Below are 19,087 nucleotides of genomic sequence, written 5' to 3'. Positions count from 1 at the left end.
CTGTTCATGGCTCCGTCTGAATCTGATCTCTTACTAAAGTTCTTCACAAAAATGGAATTATCTCCCCTTTTAATAAAAAAATTTGAGAGGTGATAAGAGATCAAATGAAGGTAGGATGAAATGTTTTTTTGTTTGTTTTTGTTTGAAAGCGGATGGTCTGTTCTTTCATTTGATATTTTATGTTTATTTAAGAAGATAATTTTCTGGAAGGCATTAAACTAAAACTGGGTGGCAACTTAAAAAAACAAAAAAAACGCTGACGGGGAAAGAGTTCAGCATGCTTCCAAGCATATTTGATCATCACTTCAACAGTTGCACGATATAAATGTTAATGTATAAATTAGATGAATGGTGATTTATAAAATAAACACCACAGTCTTAAATCATGTTTTCATTGTGTCTTTGCTGTGTCTGTGTTGGTTGGGAACAGCGCTCTGTTTCAGTCACACTTGATTCTGAGGAACTACTTTGTTTGGCGGAAGAGTAATATTTGTACTAATATAATTACAACTTTTTTGGGTTTTATTTTATAAAATCCCGCTAACGTTATGCATATGAAGTAACCGTTTTATAAACGCAATAAACCCCTCGAAGCGTTGGGTTACCAGTGCATTTTATAACAGCTAAGGGGGTTTAACAACGCCCCTTAGCTGTTATAAAATGCACTGGTAACCCACTGCTTCTCGGGGTTTATTGCTTTATTATTTTCCCCCGCTTGACAAGCCGACCGGACGTGACATGGGGGCATGGCAGCATTGACGATCCTATTTTTTTATGCGAAGTTCGAGGTTGTGACTTAATTTCGATCGATTTCGATTTAAAATCGAAATCGTGACACCCTTATTCTTTAGCAATTAAAACCCTGATTATTTTAATTATAACTCTGAAAAAAACTTTTTTAAGAGAACAAAGCTTTTATTACAAAAATAATAATTTTAATAAATAAAAAAATTAATTCAATGGAATATTTTATTGTTACTCTCAAACTAGTGGTCTTCTTCCTCTGCTTACATCTTACAGTTTTTTTTCTTACAAATTCTGTCATGTAAAATGGGAATCCGCCATGGCACGAGTGCAACTGGCTTTTAAAGCCAATGAGAGATGAGGCTTGGTTTATTACATGTTACGCCCAAAACACACCCATTATTCTTTAAGAGAAAAGAGACAACCCTTGTAGACCATTAGCTGCATGTGCACGCCAATAATTTTTCCCGTCGTTAAACTAGCAAAAGTAGATTCGAGCATGCCCTAAGTGAACTTGCGCTGTGTGCTTTAGAGCAGTGGTTCTTAACGTTATTCCTGGAGGCCCACTGCCCTGCACATTTTGTATGTCTCTTTTATCTGACAGACTCAGTTCAGTTCATTGAGATCTCTTCTAATGAGCTGATGATTTGAATCAGGTGTGTTAAATAAGGGAGACATACAAAATGTGCAGGGTAGTGGGCCTCCAGGAATAATGTTAAGAACCACTGCTTTAGATCATGCCCTTAGAATATGCCGTTATAATATGGCCCTATAACTCAAAAACCCCTAAAAAAGAAATGGTTTATTTTCAATGCTTTTTTGTGATTTTTTTTCCCTCTTTGTGGTGTTCCCAGTCAAAAATGAGTGGCAGGGGCTCCGTTAGGGGGGGTTCAGAGTGTGCCAGGCATATGGGCCCATGAGTACGCTAGGGGGCCCCACCGTCATCACTTTTCCCTTTTTATTTTTTTATTGTACACGTTTAATTATTAACACTGTAGTAAAATGTAAAGTAAATTAATATAAAGCTACAGTCAATGACTTTGTGTTAAGTAAAATTGAGACACTTTTAAAAAACAGCGTGCATGCATGACCTAGTAGATGTAATTACATATTTGGCGGTTCTGGTGGTTTTTAATTTGATTGTGTGGGTATGGATATGGGTGGGTAGGCAACATTTTGGTTTGGGATCAGTTTGGTGGGTTTGCTATGCAAAGTTACGACAAAAAGTCGACAGCCCTACTGTTTGGCATTTCAAGGTAAGATCTCACATGCCACTAAAAAGCGTTCATGCTGATCCGTAAACTGTATGTTTCATGAAAAATACTTGTGTTAATACAAAAGGACAGCAAGAGCTTTATTTAGGGAAATATTAGCATAGCGACTGCTGACAACTATTGCATTTCTAAGACGGACAATAACTTAATAGGCGTAGTTAAAAATATTATTTTCTAAATAAATTTGAAATAGGAGAATTGTATAAGCCATAATTGAGTTAAATTTTAAATTACTAAGAGCTGGTTTTAATGTGACAGCGCATGATTTTCAAAATGAAAGTGATTCATTTTTATTCAGGTTTGCAACGGAGGTTTTGCCCAAAATAGTAAACTTAGTGCAGCTATTATAAACGCTATATTAGATTGTTTTTAACATATCTTAATAGAGAATGTCTATTTTATATTTATGTTTGAGTATTGTTGTGTTTAAATATTGTTGTAATGTTGTTAATTGTTTTGTTTTAATTTAATCCGAATATTAAGACTCTAATTTTAAACGCCATATATTGGTTGTTGTAATGGATTGAAGGCTAATATGACGGTACAAATGGAGTGACATAATTTTCGAGTTTAAATTAAGTTTTGTTTGCTTCAAATGTCTGCTTCAAATGAATTTCGTTTAATGTAATTTGTCTCTTAGTTTTAATCAATGTTTTGTTGAGAAGTGTTGTGAATATTAAAGAAAAAGAACATTAAAAAGAACACCGTGCATCTCATTACGTAACAAATATACCCTACTGCAATATACTACCAAATGCCAAAACATGCAGTATTATCTTTGTAATGATATAGTTGCTTTTTGCAATTTCAGTGTCACTGGCGAAGGGCGTGCGCGGGCGAAGCGCACACTCTTAAAGATCAACGTAATATTAATTTTAATTTTGCCGGCCACCCTTTTTGTCATGAGCGGAGGACGGAACACATACCACACGCAGAGAACAGCAACATAAAGAGAATAGAAGTTATTTAGTGTTTTTCTGACGAATACAGTCAGTTCGTAAGAACATTTTTAAATGGACTATAAGATCATCAATATGAACTCTGAAGAATGAACTATTATAGGCTAAACATAATGTACACATTTCGCTTCTAAAACCGCGTGGAACACTCGACTGCGGCGACTTTCAAAGCTCCTACCAGAGATTTCCATAGATTCACAAATGCATTTTTCATTCATTATTCTTCTTCTAGTGATCTATTTAAAATCATGTGAATGTTTTCTGCCTTTCCAGATTAAAATGATAGGCTATTCGTTTTTCGAATAAATTTTTTTTGCTTCATGCATTTATTTTTAGTTGTAAATGCGACCTGTAAAATTACATAAACGCACTCAACTGAGTAATTTTATATAGCTACACATAATGAAAATCAAACAATCATCTAAAGAAAGGGGCCCAAAATTCTATCTTGCATACCCCCCTTGAAACTGTTCATTGCGCCCCTGATGAGTGGCCAATAGAAAACAGCTTATAAATCACTCGTTATGTAAAATTATAACTAAATATTGTTAATTAGTTTTCTTTCATTTAGGACTGGTTTTGTATTTCTTTTTGAACTGGTTAATTGTAGGCCTCACTTATCTGATCTTACGCACTATAGTTTTTGATTAAAAGAAGTCAGTAAAATAATGCTCTTTAAGAAGCTGAGGTGCATACGATCAGATTTATAAGGCCTATAATGAATTCATTCAAAAAGAAATGCAAAGCTAAAATGGAAGGAAAATAAGTTGAAAAAAAGATTAGCAAAAGTGATTTGATCTTTGGTAGGCCAGTATTTTTTGACCGGGAACACCACAAGTGTATAGTGTTTTAAACACAGTACAAGGCTTAAAATGAATCAAGATGTATAGGATTTCTAATCATGCAGTGTGTTTGGAATTATTTTCTGATTCTGACTGGATGTAGAAATTAGCTGATTTGTAACCAGCTGGTAAACTAAAAGAATATTTGGTTTTAATTTGTTTATGTAGTATATAATACCTGTTATATGATAAACAGAGTTGAAGCCAATCCCAAATCTCCCAACTTTTGTGGGATCATCGTGCTTAATGCTTCGGCCGACTTTCTGAATCCCCTCCCAGTCTTCATCTGTGAAGGCAGCGTCATTGAAAGCGTAGAGAGCAGGGCCTGCCAAAAAACACAGTTATTTAATACACAATAATACACAAGTAAAAACTGATGATGTTCAAAAGAGCAGCAGCACATATATTACATACAGTATTAATGTAAGCAGAGTAGGGACAGATATCATTCATTACTCTGGTCTCTCATATGAAACTCATTTGTCATTTCATACCCTGATATTTTTTGAGCTCTTCACTCCAGAGGCTCTGAGTCCCATAATGTCTTTCATCATGAATGAACACCACAGATGAAGCTCCTGCATCGTCTGCATTCTGAATCAGCTCCTGAGATGTCACATCACATTTACAGTATAGTCATCATACAGGCCAACATTCATGCCGATAAACAGATTACAAAAAATACAGACATTTGATGTGCTTAAAACTATAGCCTACTATTATTTATATTAGCTTCATTTTATGCTAAATAATGAGGGGTTTAACATCAAATAGTTGTACAACCAAAATGGGTATTAGAAAATGTTTACTTCTACAGTAAAGATTAAAAAAGTCATGGCACATCAAATACTAGTGGAAAGTGCTATACAACGTCCAATAAACAGTAAAGGTGTTATTTTATTCCAGTAAACATACCTTTAGTATTTGTCCCCCATCTGGGTATCTTCTCAAAATCTCTTTCAGATAATCAATAAATGGAGGGGACGTCGCACCAAATCTGTTTCTGTATTAAACCATATTAAAAATGACCACACAAAACGCATGCAAAATCAATTCAATGTTCTACAATACATGTGTTAGTATATCAATAATTGTCTGTAAATCATAAAAAAAAATTATTTACATAAACTCTCAATGTGCTTTCCGAGCAATGCTCTTTAAGGGGCAGTTTCCTGCACATGGGTTTAGATTAAGCCAGGACTTGGCCCTAGGTAACTTTAGGACATTTAATAGTTTTTACAAAAAACATTACTGGTGCACGCACCTCTTGAGAAAAAACAATGGCATTGATATATTTTAAGTAATGTCAGTGCTAGCTGTTTGAAGTTAAGACATCTCAAAAATGCATTTTATTCTGGGACTGGTCACTAGTCTTAAGATCTGTCTGGGAAACTGCCCCAAAAAGTATATATTAATTTTAAGATGAAAAACAAATCAATCAAAACTGTGACTTACTTTTTCTTCTTTTGCTTCGATTCTGAACTCATTGTGCTTCTTTACAGTCTCCACTGTGCTGAAACAAATTGAGAAAAATATATTATTAGCTATTAATCTCAAATACTGGATGTCAGTGTGGAGCAGTGCAAAGATGCTGAAGAATTTGCAGCATCACTGCATTAGGAGAACATGGCATGTTTAAAGGTTTAGGGAAAGCTGAAAGACTGACGAATCTAGGGTGACCATACGAGCCATTCTTCCCGGACGCATCCAGTCCAGGATTTTGTGTTCGTCTTCCGGAAGTCGTATTCGTCGACCGCATACGTCATACAGGATTATTATTATATTACAGAAATGCAACCATTACATTTTAAGGTAAAAATATTACTACGATTGTATCTCTTATGTTTTTAACTGAATGGCGTATGCGGTCAACAATTACGACTTCCGGAAGACGCACCGAAATCCTGGACGGGATGCGTCCGAGAAGAATGGCATGTATGGTCACCCTAGACGAATCTGACATGTTTGTTGTGAACTAGATTTGTTGAACTACATTTCCTACAAGCCATATTCCACTGCACTTCATTACCCATAATCCCCTAGCTGAGGTCTATAAGTAGGCCTCACTCCCTTTCTTTGTTCTCTTACATTGGCAAGGTCTGGGTCTGTAAATGGGCATTCAGCCATGTTTGTGAATCCTTTCCATAGGATGTAGCAAGTACATTTTTGTCAGTATTGTTTATTTAAATTTGGCGAATTGAATATTTACTATTGTCAAAACTGAGTTTATAGATATATTATGTTTTATATTGTTGTTGAGTTTGATCTTCTTTATTACTTGCTCTAAAGACTTGGAAATGAAGACTTGTTAATGAAAATTAACATTTGATCCATAATTTTGTCAAATTGTGTTATGGACAAATTCTGTGTTAATTTAAAGCAGACATATCATGCTTTTAAATCTGTCCTTTTTACATATAAATCATCTATTTGTGGTCTATATAAAGTGAAACTGCAATGCTTGGGTCTGAATTCCTCATTATTATAGCCCCACAGTCCCCCTTTTTACCCCTTTTCTGATGTGCATCTGAGAGCAACTCGTTTTGGTACTGTCTTTTTAAATGCACGTCATACCCTGCCCCCTCTCCAGGTTGCAGAGGTGACACTCGGTTAAACTCCACCCCGTTCGGCCATTTTTGTAGTTTTATAGCAGAGATACGATTATCTAGCGACACAGAAACTTTTTATTTACTCGTTATTCACAAAATGTCAACAACGGAAGACTTGTCCATCCAGCCTTATATGTTCGCGCCAGAGTCGGAAATGGAGCGAGATGAAAATGAAGACGACGAACCTGCAGAACAACTTCTTCATATGGAGGTATCGCAATGGTGTGTTAATGCCGTATATTAACAATTATAAAGTTGACTATTATTCTTAGTTAATTGTAAGTTGTTGTAATATGCTATAACTTAATCCCGGGTTGATGACGACATGCAGGCTGCAGCCTTCAGATTGAGAAACAGCACTGCTAAACCATGACCACCGTGTACTTTACTGTTTTTATAGTTATTTACAGCTTACCGAAGTGCTCTGCTCGTCGTCTCCAAAGATAGAAGTAATTTACCCCTCAATCAGACGAAGTCTATCGGCAAATCCTACTTTATACTGGTGGAGGTTGGTGAAATAGTTATCCTTGAAGTGCTTCGCGCACAAAAAAAATGACATTTCCGTGAAAAATAAAACTCAACCAGGCACAGGTTCAACAACCGAACATTTTGATTTACGCTCTCGTAACTTCTGCATCCTTGAGCTTGGACTACAATATCGCAGCGAGAAATAAAAAATGGCGGATTGCTCGTAGTGTTGGACTGGGAGTCGATGTCCTTATTTGGCAGTTCCGCTGCAAATACTGTGACGTAATTGTTCAAAAAACGTAATAGATAATAGAAAAATCAGAACAGGTTGGAAAATATGACCAAAACAGAATATAAAGATATCAACAAAGCACCTGAAGAGACTAATTTCAACTTTTATGTACTTATAAACACTACAAATATACAACAAAATGCATTTTTAGAGCTAAGAAAGTGGATTTAGCATGATGTCTCCTTTAAACATGAATGAAGTACCACACGTTTGATAACACTTCTTTTTAAGTTTTTGTAGTATATTCACCAGTGTTTTTGAGGTTAACAGTCTAACTGATTTTTAAATATGAATTTGGAACTTTATAAATGGCCATTGTGGAATGCTATCATGAAGAAATTATAAAACTTTTGATCAACATAATTTAGTATTATTCACATACTTACCCAAGATTTCCATCTATTTTTCTAATGGTTTAGTTCACATTTTAAAGATTTATGACATAAAAACACATAACACAGTTGACAGACAAAGTACACAGTTGACAGGAATAACACCATTGACAGGACAGATTATAGTTGATGGGTAACCGAGTTGATGGGTAACACAGTTGACATTTCGGTCATTGTAGGGCTTTGTGCAAACAGCTGGCTTTGGATTAGTTAGAAGCTGACCTTGATTAATGTTTTTATATTCTTTCTCTACACATTTAAAAATATAACGTGACGCAAGTTCACCAGAACATGTTGATAACACAGTTGACTATCAATTAATCTACTCTATGTGCAGACAACAATTAGATAATATATTAAAGAGGAGAAGTTATGATTTACCACACTGACTTCAAATTTCCCTCCAAAAAAGGAATTGCATCACGTGATGTTGGACATGTGACTTTGGAACAAACTATTGCTGATTTATATGGGGGTTTATAGGGAGTAACACAGTTGACACTGATATCTCGGACATACACAAAATGCATGATTTAATGTAGATGCATAAGCAAAATATTTTTTGAAACAACTTTCTCACAATTGAATGATTGTTTTGGACAAGAAATAGAGAAACCAGCAAATTCCAGTATGAAATATTACATTTTTGCAAGATAAAAGTTGGGTATCTATTGGATTTTTGTATTAAATTAATTAGAAATGTCCCCTGATATAAAAGTGATCATTGCTTGAAGTGAAAAGTTAATAAAAAATGTGTAAAATCCATGGAGATGACATGTACTCTAATTATAAAATGACTTCTATCCTGAATTTGAAAATGCCCTGTAAATGATGTGAATCAGTGCAGCCCTATAGAGCCAGGTAAAGTAATCATTTGTATAAGAAATCATTTGTACTGCGCATGTGTCGAACGTATCCATCCTCGTTTGTCTTTGGTTGAGTATGCTTTGGAAGCTGCGCGGGTACAGACGTGAAGCCTGTCGAAGTTTGTCGTATTCTGATGCCCCCCTCCCTCCGCATCTATGCACAGGAGAGGTTGGCACATATCGCCAACAGACAGACAGAAAGGCATGAGCTCCACACACAGGTCGTATTCAAGCTGTGTTTTACTTGACTTGTGTGAAGGTGAGTGGAGATCAAATGACTCAACTACCAGTGCCCCAGCTTTATAGCGAATTAGCCAAAAGACAACTCTAAAGTTTGATAAGGCAAAAGTAACAGATTTTAGTTTAAAGTTCAAGACTTTTTGTAACAATTTCAGGTGCTGTATTTTTTCCCACTATTTATGCAGAGTTTTTCTTATGAAATTAACAAAATAGCAGCAACACTCATTTGTTTAGTTTAGTGTAGAGATGTGTTCTTTGAACACCAAAAGAATTATAAAGATTTACTGCCTTGTGCAAAATTAACAAACAAATTATTAGTGAAACTGTCCACCATCTCCTTGGCACAGTCATTTATTCTGAATGTTTTGAAACTAGCATAGAAAACATGCACATTGTTGTTTCCTTTGCTGTCTCCTGTTCCTGTGATGAACCCTTTGTGTGAACTGATTATTTTTGTAGAAATCTGTTGAATATAAAAGTTGCGTTTATGAGAGGGAATTAAAATAAACTGTTAAGGAAGTTGTGTCAATATATTTAACATTTTGTTAAAGGAATAGTCTACTCATTTTCAATATTAAAATATGTTATTACCTTAACTAAGAAGAGTTGATACATCCCTCTATCATCTGTGTGCGTGCACGTAAGCGCTGGAGCGCGCTGCGACACTTCGATAGCATTTAGCTTAGCCCCATTCATTCAATGGTACCACTCAGAGATAAAGTTAGAAGTGACCAAACACATCAACGTTTTTCCTATTTAAGACGAGTAGTTATACGAGCAAGTTTGGTGGTACAAAATAAAACGTAGCGCTTTTCTAAGCGGATTTAAAAGATGAACTATATTGTATGGCGGAAGTCACTTTTGGGAGTACTTCGACTCGGCACAATAACACTCTCCCTCTCCCATTATGAGAGGGAGAAGGGGAGTGGATTTTTCAGGCGAGTTGAAGTACTCCCAAAAGTGCTGTTCCGCCATACATTATAGTTCCTCTATTAAATCCGCTTAGAAAAGCGCTACATTTTATTTTGTACCACCAAACTTGCTCGTATAACAACTCGTCTTAAATAGGAAAAACGTTGATGTGTTTGGTCACTTTTAACTTTATCTCTGAGTGGTATCATTGAATGAATGGGGCTAAGCTAAATGCTATTGAAGTGTCGCAGCGCGCCCCAGCGCTTACGTGCACGCACACAGATGATAGAGGGATGTATCAACTCTTCTTAGTTAAGGTAATAACATATTTTAATATTGAAAATGAGTAGACTATTCCTTTAAAAAGCACTAGGCCTAAGAGAAGTACCAATTTTTTACTTGAGCCTCTGCCCCTGTGCAGGTCTATGTGCAGGTTCATGCTTGCAACAAAAACATCTACAGTCAGTGGCAAGAAAAGTATGCAAACCCCTAGGAATGAACTGTTTTTCTGCAGTGATTTGCCATGAAATGTGATCTGATCCTCATCTAGGTCACAACAATAGACAAACCCAATGTGCATAAGCAACAAATAATTCTAGTTTCTTGTGTCTTTTTTTGAAAACACCCATTAAAGGGATAGTTCGGCCAAAAATGATATTAACTCTTTCACCGCCAGCAGTTTTAAAAAAAGTTGCCAGCCAGCGCCGGCGTTTTTCATGATTTTCACCAAAGTTTAATGCCTTCCAGAAAATGTTCTTCTTTAAATATATAAACATACAATATACCAAATGAAAGAACAGACCCTCTGCTTAAAAAAAAAAAAAAACTTTCATCCTACCTTTAGTGGTTCTTTTGTAATCAGCTTTTGAATATGGGTAGGTTTCTGCAAAAACACCACATTTTGAGCAAAAAGCAGAGATAATTCCATTTTTGTGATGGACTTTTCATAGAGATCCCATTCAGAGCGATCTTTAAAACAGACACGGACATGCAGCCGCTTGCCATAGGGCAATACTTCCGGGTTTAAAAAGTTGCGGAAGGGCGCCACCTGGTGGATAATAGCGGTATTGCGGAAAGACGGAAAATCTCGTCATTGGCGGGGAAGCGTTTTCTCTTAATTGACGAGATATCTCGTCAATGGCGGGGAAAGAGTTAAACCCATGATTTACTCACCCCCAAGCTGTCCGAGTTGCATATGTCCATCGTTTTTCAGACAAACACATTTTCGGATATTTTAGAAAATGTTTTAGATCTTTCAGTTGATTAAATGTAATGTTACGGGGTCCACGACCTTCAAGTCCAAAAAAAGTGCGACCATCCTTCACAAAATAAATCCAAACGGCTCCAGGATGATAAACAATGGTCTTCTGAGGGTAATCCGTGCGGTGTTGTTGTAGAAATATCCATATTTAAAACTTTATTAACGTAAATAACTACATTCCGGTAGCGCCGCCATCTTAGACTCCTCTGTATTCAGGAGAGAGTATTAGCGTAGTGTACGCACTTTTCTTAGTGACGTATGACAAATTCGGAGGGCGGGGGCACAGAGCAGCAGCAGAGTAGCCTCCGTAGGCTGCGTAAGCTCTGATCTTGAATGCGGACGCGATTAAGATGGCGGCGCTACCGGAAGGTATTTATTTTCGTTAATAAAGTTTTAAATATGGATATTTCTACAACAACACCGTGCGGATTACCCTCAGAAGATCTTTGTTTATCATCCTGGAGCCGTTTGGATTTATTTTGTGAAGGATGGACGCACTTTTTTTGGACTTGAAGGTCGTGGACTATGGCTGGACACCGTAACATTACATTTAATCAACTGAAAGATCTAAAACATTTTCTAAAATATCCGAAAATGTGTTTGTCTGACAAACTCGGACAGCTTGGGGGTGAGTAAATATCATTATAATATCATTTTTGGCCGAACTATCCCTTTAACCCTCTGGGGTCTAAGGGGTTTTTAGGGCCCTGGAGAAGTTTTGACCTGCCCTGACATTTGTGCTTTTTTTTAGGGACTTAAAAACATAATAATGGCAAAAGTCTTATAACACTGCATTCAGCACAAACTGGGCTACTATATTATATGATTAACATGTATGTACATGTTTGTATTTTTGAGAGAAAAATGTTTATGCATGGTTTTTGAAAAAGAAAAAAATGTAAGTGACTGATATAACTCGTCCACTGAAGTTAACACCTCATCAAGAGTGTTCTGTGATGAGAGATGTTGAAAAAAATCATCATGCAAGTTCAGCACAGTTGGCTAAATCATTAGAAAGTCAATCTCTGTTCTTTCCCGTGACACCACACGACAGACGTATAGGGCAAAGGAGAGGCATGAATGGCTGTCATCCACAGAGGAAGCCACTGGTAAAGCCAATGCACAAAAAGCCTTTTGCTAGAGCTCATATTGAGAAAGGAAAAGACTATTGGGTCTCTAACTCTCTATACTTTGGAGTATTGAGACAGAGATTAATCTTTGTGGCTCTGAGGTCTTCCAAACTTTATGGTGTGGTACGAGTGAGGAGGAATACAATGAAAAATGCATGGTACCAAAAGTAAAGCATGGTGGTGGAAGTGCTCTTCTGTGGGCTTGCATGAGTACTGCGGCATCATGAATACACAGATGTACTGTGAAATACTTAAAGAGAAGATGCTACCATCACTCTGTGCCGTTGGTCATCGGGCAATCTTTCAACATGATTGTGACCCAAAACACACATCTAAGGTCACTCATTCATTTTAGAAGAAGCACAGGGTAAACGTGATTCAGACCTCAACCCCAGGTTGAGGTATGGGGAGTTTTAAAAAGACAAGCAGAACGTTATTCTCCATCCAGCATCCAGGATCTGAAAGAGGTCATTGTTCAAGAATGGAGAATAAAAGATGTAACTGTATGTTGTCAACATGTTTATTCAATGTCTAGAAGAATTAGTGCTGTTTTTTAAAAAAGAATGGAGGCCATACGAAATATTAGACTGGTTTTTTTTTTTAAGAATTTTTGTAGGGTGTACTCATTTTTGCATCACCTAATTTGATTTAAATGTGTTATTTTTCATACCCTTAAGATGGTAAGTGACTTTCACTCTTATGTAAAGAAACATAAATGTTTAATAAAACTGGTGTGTAAAATACAACAAATTGGTCTCATATTTACAAAAAATTGAGAAAAATCTTAATTTTCAAAGGGGGTGTACTCATTTATGCTGTGCACTGTATATGTATGTATATATCACTTGGTCATTTTATTTGTTGTGATTTTTAGTATAACTTTTTTATTTTTTGTTTATTGTATTAATAATTTTATTGTATTATAACAGTTTTATTTTAGGATGCCTAATAACATCTGGCAAGGGGACTGCCGATGAAAATTAGCCTGTGGCTAATTCGGGTTCACTTACATTTATTACGAATGTCGATGTGTGTACATTGTCCCTTTTTCAAATATATAAAAATAAAAAAAAGACCTGCGACTCTACCTGCACGACTCCACCGAGCAGGGGCTTGAGTATTGCACTATTTTTGCACTAACTTTGTTTGTTCTTTTATTATTTTTATCTTTTCCACAACCGCCTCATTTCCATTGGCTTATGGAACTGCTAATCTGCTGTAGCAGATTTCATTACAGCTATTGCTTCATATTTTGATCTTTCTGTTCTAGCACTTACTGAGATCCGGATCAAACCAGAGGGAACCGCCACTACCGCTGCCCTCTCTAACATTTTTTTTTCACACAGAAATTGCACAACGCATGCTGTTACTATAATCCACCCTACTAAAATCCATTTTCTAGTTATTTATCACCCACCAGGTCAGCTTGGACATTTCTTGAGGACTTGGATGTACTTCTGTCTTTCTTCCCAGAAGATGGCACTCCTCTAGTAGTACTTGGTGACTTCAACATCCACCTGGAGAAATCCCTGGCAGCCGACTTCAACACACTGACCGCATCGTTTGACCTCAAACGAGTCCCCACTTTACCAACCCACATGTCTGGTAATCTTTCAGATCTCATCTACACACACCTAGGTCACCCCGCTACACACAAATGATCTCTTCCTCATTAATCTTGATCTTGACTTATCAGCCTTTAGGCACACGATCCCCCACTGGGCACATTCCGGCGCAACCTACGTACGCTTTCTCCCTCCCCATTTGTGGTCTCCTTCACACTGTCCTAACCAACTCTCCCTATTAAATACAAACAACGCCACCAACACTCTATCCCCACACCTACACTTGCTTAGCCCTTGGACATCTGCACGAGCCCAGGTAATCACTTCTAACCCTTGGCTATATAATGTTCTCTGTGAGCATCGCAGCGCAGATCGATCGGCGGCTGACTTGAAGCAGTGCATTCCGGTTAGTAATTTTGTCTGACTTAAGCTGGCGCTGCAGGCACGTAACTGTGTCATGTGGTTTTTAAGTACCGCGAGAGCGATTCGAGATCAGCCGCCTGAGTTAGCCAGCGCAGTTCGCGAAGAGGAGCTGCACGCGCTCTAATGACGACACAGCTGTTTCACGATTGGTCAGATTCACCACATGACAACAATCACGTGTGTTTCGTGTTTATTTTCACACCCTCAGTTCACAAATCTGTATTTTTTAACAGTTAAAGCTATTTTCTTGTAGTCTTGATGTTAACTTGTGTCATGTTCATCAAAATAAAATGGATAAAAAGCATAGACCCCACTACATTGGTATTTAAATAATATATGCTTATTAAACTTTATTCCTGTAAAAACAGATGCTGTAAGCCTCTGTAAGCCACTCATGCTCATACACGGACATTCAAAACAGTATAATTCACTTTTTTATGTAGTTTACATCTTACTAATCATGTTTAATGCGATGAAGCAAGCAAACGCCTCGTGATCAGCCATGCCTGACGTAAATGCAGCAACCATGGCGTGTTGACTTCACTTCTCCGTTTTCAGCCCCTCCCCGCCTGCACATGGCTAATCTCGCCGATCGGTTACATCCAGCCACAGCCGATTTCGAACACACCTCTTCTCTACTCTTCTTTGTCTGCCCGCCCCCACCTTATCTGACTTAACGGTTGACGTTCATTCTTTGTGAAGAAAACAAACACTATCAGCAGTCAGTTCTTTGCGCCGCCACCTCTTGCACATGCCCAAACTCCTGATGAATGCCTTCTCTTCTCTTTCCAACACCTAACTTGCTAATATCTTTTTTATCTTTATATTCTCTGTCAAAAAAATAATAATAATAATTAGTAACCATTGGTTATGTATACTGTGTTAGACTTGATGAGACTAGTTCTAGTGCACTTATTGCCATTCTTGTGTTGCTGTTGCTTCTATTGTTACCTAATTTGTAAGTCGTGTTGGACAAATGTATTTACTAAATGTATATATCAATTCACTCTGTGCTTGGGGGGCCTACAAGACATTGTGCCCAGCGGCTCTCCAAAATTCATAAACCAGGGATGGGGGACAGGCATTGCAGTTGGGCACTCTAACAAGGAGGCTTAAAAGTCACGTTCTTTCTGTGTTTTTGAAGTTTTGATTGTGTTTACAGTGTGCTATATAACATGTGTTCATGTTTCACGTGTAAAAAATAAATATTTTTCACACAATTTACTTATCTGTATACTGCTGTTTTCACCGTCCTAAAAACGGGCTGATGTCTTCCTTGTTCTATTAAGTCCCTAGTGTGTTACACACTAAACTACACGCTAACTGAAGTTTAAAAAAACGGGATCAGAAACAACGTGACCTTTAAGGCCATGACCTCCAGCATCTGTCCCCAGAGCACCTCTTGAGGTCAGGGAGTGAGATTCATTTCTGTTACACAGAAGTTTGCCTTCTCAGAGATTTTCCGTATAAAAGTAACTCCGGTTTAAATGTCAGGAGTTTGAAGTGTTACATTTGTCCTGCTGCTAATCTGGCGACTTTCTTGTGTGTTGTAGCATTTATTAAAACATGTCTTAAAGCCATATTTTAGTTTTTCCACCTCCACCTATGAATTTAGTGTTTTAATCCTAATGTTTTATGCACATTTTAAATTTATGGGTCAAAACAGCTGAAAGTAAACATGCCTTTTGGTTTTTCTTGAAACATTTGATGAAACTTAAACTTAAAATGTAATTTAATAATTTTTTGCAAAGATAAAGGACAAAATATGTTTACAATTAACAAGGTCATAGCCAGGTTTAATAAAAACAAGAGTAACCCAAAGAAATGTATCTTGTATTGTTTTGTTATATTTGTCCCAGCTGACGGTAACAATGTGTAACTTACGTTTCCAATGTAAAATTATATTAAAGATGTTTTACATTTGTACAAAAATATTTCTCTGTCTAAAACATTATCTTTTTTTCATTAAGTTTTTCTGAAAAATCTGGATCTTTACAGATTTTTTGTGAATGTACACAGATTTCAGTGTTGTGCCTAGAAAAGCACCCCTGCCAGATTCCACACCCGCTTGTTGAAACTGCAGCTTGATTTGCTATTCCCTAAACCCCTTTCCACACTTAATACTTACTTCAACTGTATTAGGGAAAGGGGTAGGGCATAATCTGGCAGGGGGGCTTTTCTCTGCATAACACCTGAAAATCATTGGTGTAAAAAAATCAAATCACAGTCAGCAGTAACTTCCTGAAAACTTTAAATTACACATTATTTGACCTGATACTGTGTTTAACTGAAGATATATCACATACATTCACATTTCTCTGTGTAATAGTAATTATTTAGCATTTTTGCACTTTAAAGAGTTTGATCCACTGGGTCATAATTTATGCATTAAAGGGTTAAAATTACTTAAATGGTTTCGGTTGTGGGTTTTTTACGGTTGCTGTGACCAATTTGGATGGAATGTAATTGTGGTTAAATGTTAACCTTTTGTAGATCTACCAACTACATGTTTGAACACAATCTTTATTTTTAATTTATTTTATACATTAAATAAACGAATGAAATTATGGTCAATGTGTAGTGATTAATAAAAATCAAATCAATAGGCCTATAATATTATAGCTTCAGTTACAGTAGGCTACCCTGTATATCAGCTCTTATCTCATATCTTTGATCTTGATGAATATTTCTGTTTTCTTTCATTCTCTGAAACGCATAGCCTAGGCTACTTCAAACATTTTATCAAACGCCTTTAACATTAAATGTTTTCTAACATATCATACAACATATGCATAGCATTGAAACTTTAATTATGTTCTAAGCATCATTTGATAAACGGTGTAGCCTAGAATATTTTCAGGTTTCTCGAACTTACCTTCAGTTTGAGCTCATCGTGATGCTTCTCTCAAAGCTGACTGAATGAATAAAGGGAAGCACTGAGAATAAAACACGATGAAATAAACCCACCCACCCTTGGTTTCTTTTCTCTGGAAAGAGTCTGAGGAAAGCGAAACGAAACTTTCATCCGTACTTCTTGTTTAATGTGTTGACGTTCAATCTGACAAATAAAACTCTTAAAAAAAGGCATCCACACCAGACAAAGAATGTTACAAACCAAATATCAGAATAGGCTACTCTAAAAAATAAAATTAATAAAATAAATAAATAAAACTAGGAATAATGAAACTACAGTTTTCCTATTCATTAAACGTGTTTTAAACGTGATTCAGATGTGACATGGAATCAGAGATTCACGCGTCTGAATATGATTTGCATTAGCAAATAAACAGCACACAATAAAATCGACCCGGTCCGTATATCCGTTATTCGTTTCTGTCTTTAAAACGGAAACACGAATAAACCCATAATCACTTACTCTAGTGAACAAAACACCCAACTAGTTTTAGAGCTGTTTTGGTCAAACTTTGTTCTAATGCATCAATAAAACCGAGAAATCAAGTATGTTATGTTCAAAGCGCATATTTTGGTCCACCAGAAGTTTAGATCTTGTTCTGAACGCTTGTGAAAAGTAGCAGTAAATATTACACATTAACATTAAATAGCACATTTAGAGGAACAGCGTCGCAGTGAGCGATGGACACGTGAAGCTGCCTGCTTGAGCAGCTTTGATGTTGTTGGGCGTAAGCAGCATCGGGTACCAGCGATCCACTTTTAGGCTATTACTATAATAGGCCGTAGTAAATGTTGTGGCATTGCAGAAGCTTATCAAAACGATGCCACGGCAAATGCGTGTCGTAATCAAAGCTAAAGCGAAATCTTTGTGTTTTTTGGACGGGCATAAACTGATGGGCCATTCAGAAGAATGCGCTGCCGTTATCCGTTTCTCACACGGAGATACGCATTTCCCCCGGAGGTTGCATTAGTAGGCTGCATACGTCATAAAGTCTTATTTTAGAATATTAACAATTATAAAGTTGACTATTATTCTCATTTAATCGTAAAATAATATGCTTTTGACTTGCGAATGTATAATAATTGATAACGTAGGCTACGGCTGCCTCCATATGCGATCTCTGAAGGTTGCAGCCTTCAGATCATCATGTGACAAAGTGATGCTCGCTGCATACAAATGATTTATAGAAAGAAGTTATATTGTACCTATTTTGTTTGTAATTGCTTTGTAAAAAAAAAAAAAAAGTGATGCTCGCTGCAGATCCAAATGGGAGGAGCTAGAGCTCTAGCATTACTATTGATGTTATTGGGAGAAGGTAAAAGTGGACATTTCACAAGACTTTTTTAAGATGTCAAATATAAATTGGTGTCCCCAGAGTACGTATGTGAAGTTTAAGCTGAAAATACCATACAGATAATTTATTTTAATATGTTAAAATTGCCACTTTGTAGCATGTTCAAATGCAAATGAGCTTATCTCTGCACTAAATGGCAGTGTCATGGTTGGATAGAGTGCAGATTAAGGGGCGGTACTGTCCCCTTCTGACATCACATGGGGAGCCAAATTTCAATGAGCTATTACATGCTTGCAGAGAAAATTAACCATGGTTTTATTGTGGTAAAAGTGTAGTAACCATGTTTTTTGGTGTATTTATTACTATCAGCAAAACCATGGTTTTAATACACTAACCATGAATTAATAGTTTTTGAAAACCATGCTTGTCAAAACCATGGTTATGTTGTGGTTACCATGGTTTTACTACAGTAACCATGGTTTTAAATGTAGTATGGTTACCAAAACTAAGTTACTGGGTTGTTCTTTTACACATTTTCTAGGTTGATAGAACACTAGGGACCCAATTATAGCACTTAAATATGGAAAAGTCAGATTTTAATGATTTTTCCTTTTAACTTTTGCATTAAACACTATTGATGTGCTAGCATTCTCATAGTTTTTATTTATTTTATTTAAATATGTGTTTAACCTTCACAGATGCATCAGACTCAGACAATATTTTTGCGAGGACAGGATCTCCTGCCGTTTAATGTCTATCGAGAGATGCACAGTGTACTGCAAAACTATCACCGTGCCTACCATAAATCTGTGTACAATAACCATTTAACGTTAAATCATGTAGCTATTACATGCGAAATGCAGCTCAAGAATAGGGTATGTGTGCGTGAATTATTTTAATTA

The 19,087-nt window shown here is 36.6% G+C and overlaps 1 protein-coding gene across 2 annotated transcripts in view; it reads right to left on the bottom strand.

Moving 5' to 3' along the window:
• Positions 1-16,959, bottom strand: part of sacs2 (sacsin molecular chaperone 2) — a 33,162-nt gene extending 16,203 nt beyond the window's left edge. The window contains exons 1-5 of one of the 2 annotated variants that reach the window (XM_065293136.1): positions 16,853-16,959; positions 5,275-5,332; positions 4,735-4,822; positions 4,314-4,425; positions 3,998-4,144 (exon numbers count right to left, since the gene is read on the bottom strand). In XM_065293136.1, the coding sequence (XP_065149208.1) occupies positions 3,998-4,144; positions 4,314-4,425; positions 4,735-4,822; positions 5,275-5,306 (379 nt within the window). In that variant the 5' untranslated portion in view covers positions 5,307-5,332; positions 16,853-16,959. The remainder of the gene's footprint in view (positions 1-3,997; positions 4,145-4,313; positions 4,426-4,734; positions 4,823-5,274; positions 5,333-16,852) is intronic. The other variant, XM_065293137.2, reaches the window with a different exon arrangement.
• Between the last annotated feature and the right edge of the window lie 2,128 nt (positions 16,960-19,087).

Source organism: Paramisgurnus dabryanus, chromosome 15, assembly GCF_030506205.2.
Source record: "Paramisgurnus dabryanus chromosome 15, PD_genome_1.1, whole genome shotgun sequence".
In the NCBI taxonomy this organism is placed as follows: Eukaryota; Metazoa; Chordata; class Actinopteri; order Cypriniformes; family Cobitidae; genus Paramisgurnus; species Paramisgurnus dabryanus.
Note: the sequence above shows the minus strand (reverse complement) of the source record. Positions and strands in the feature narration are given on the sequence as shown.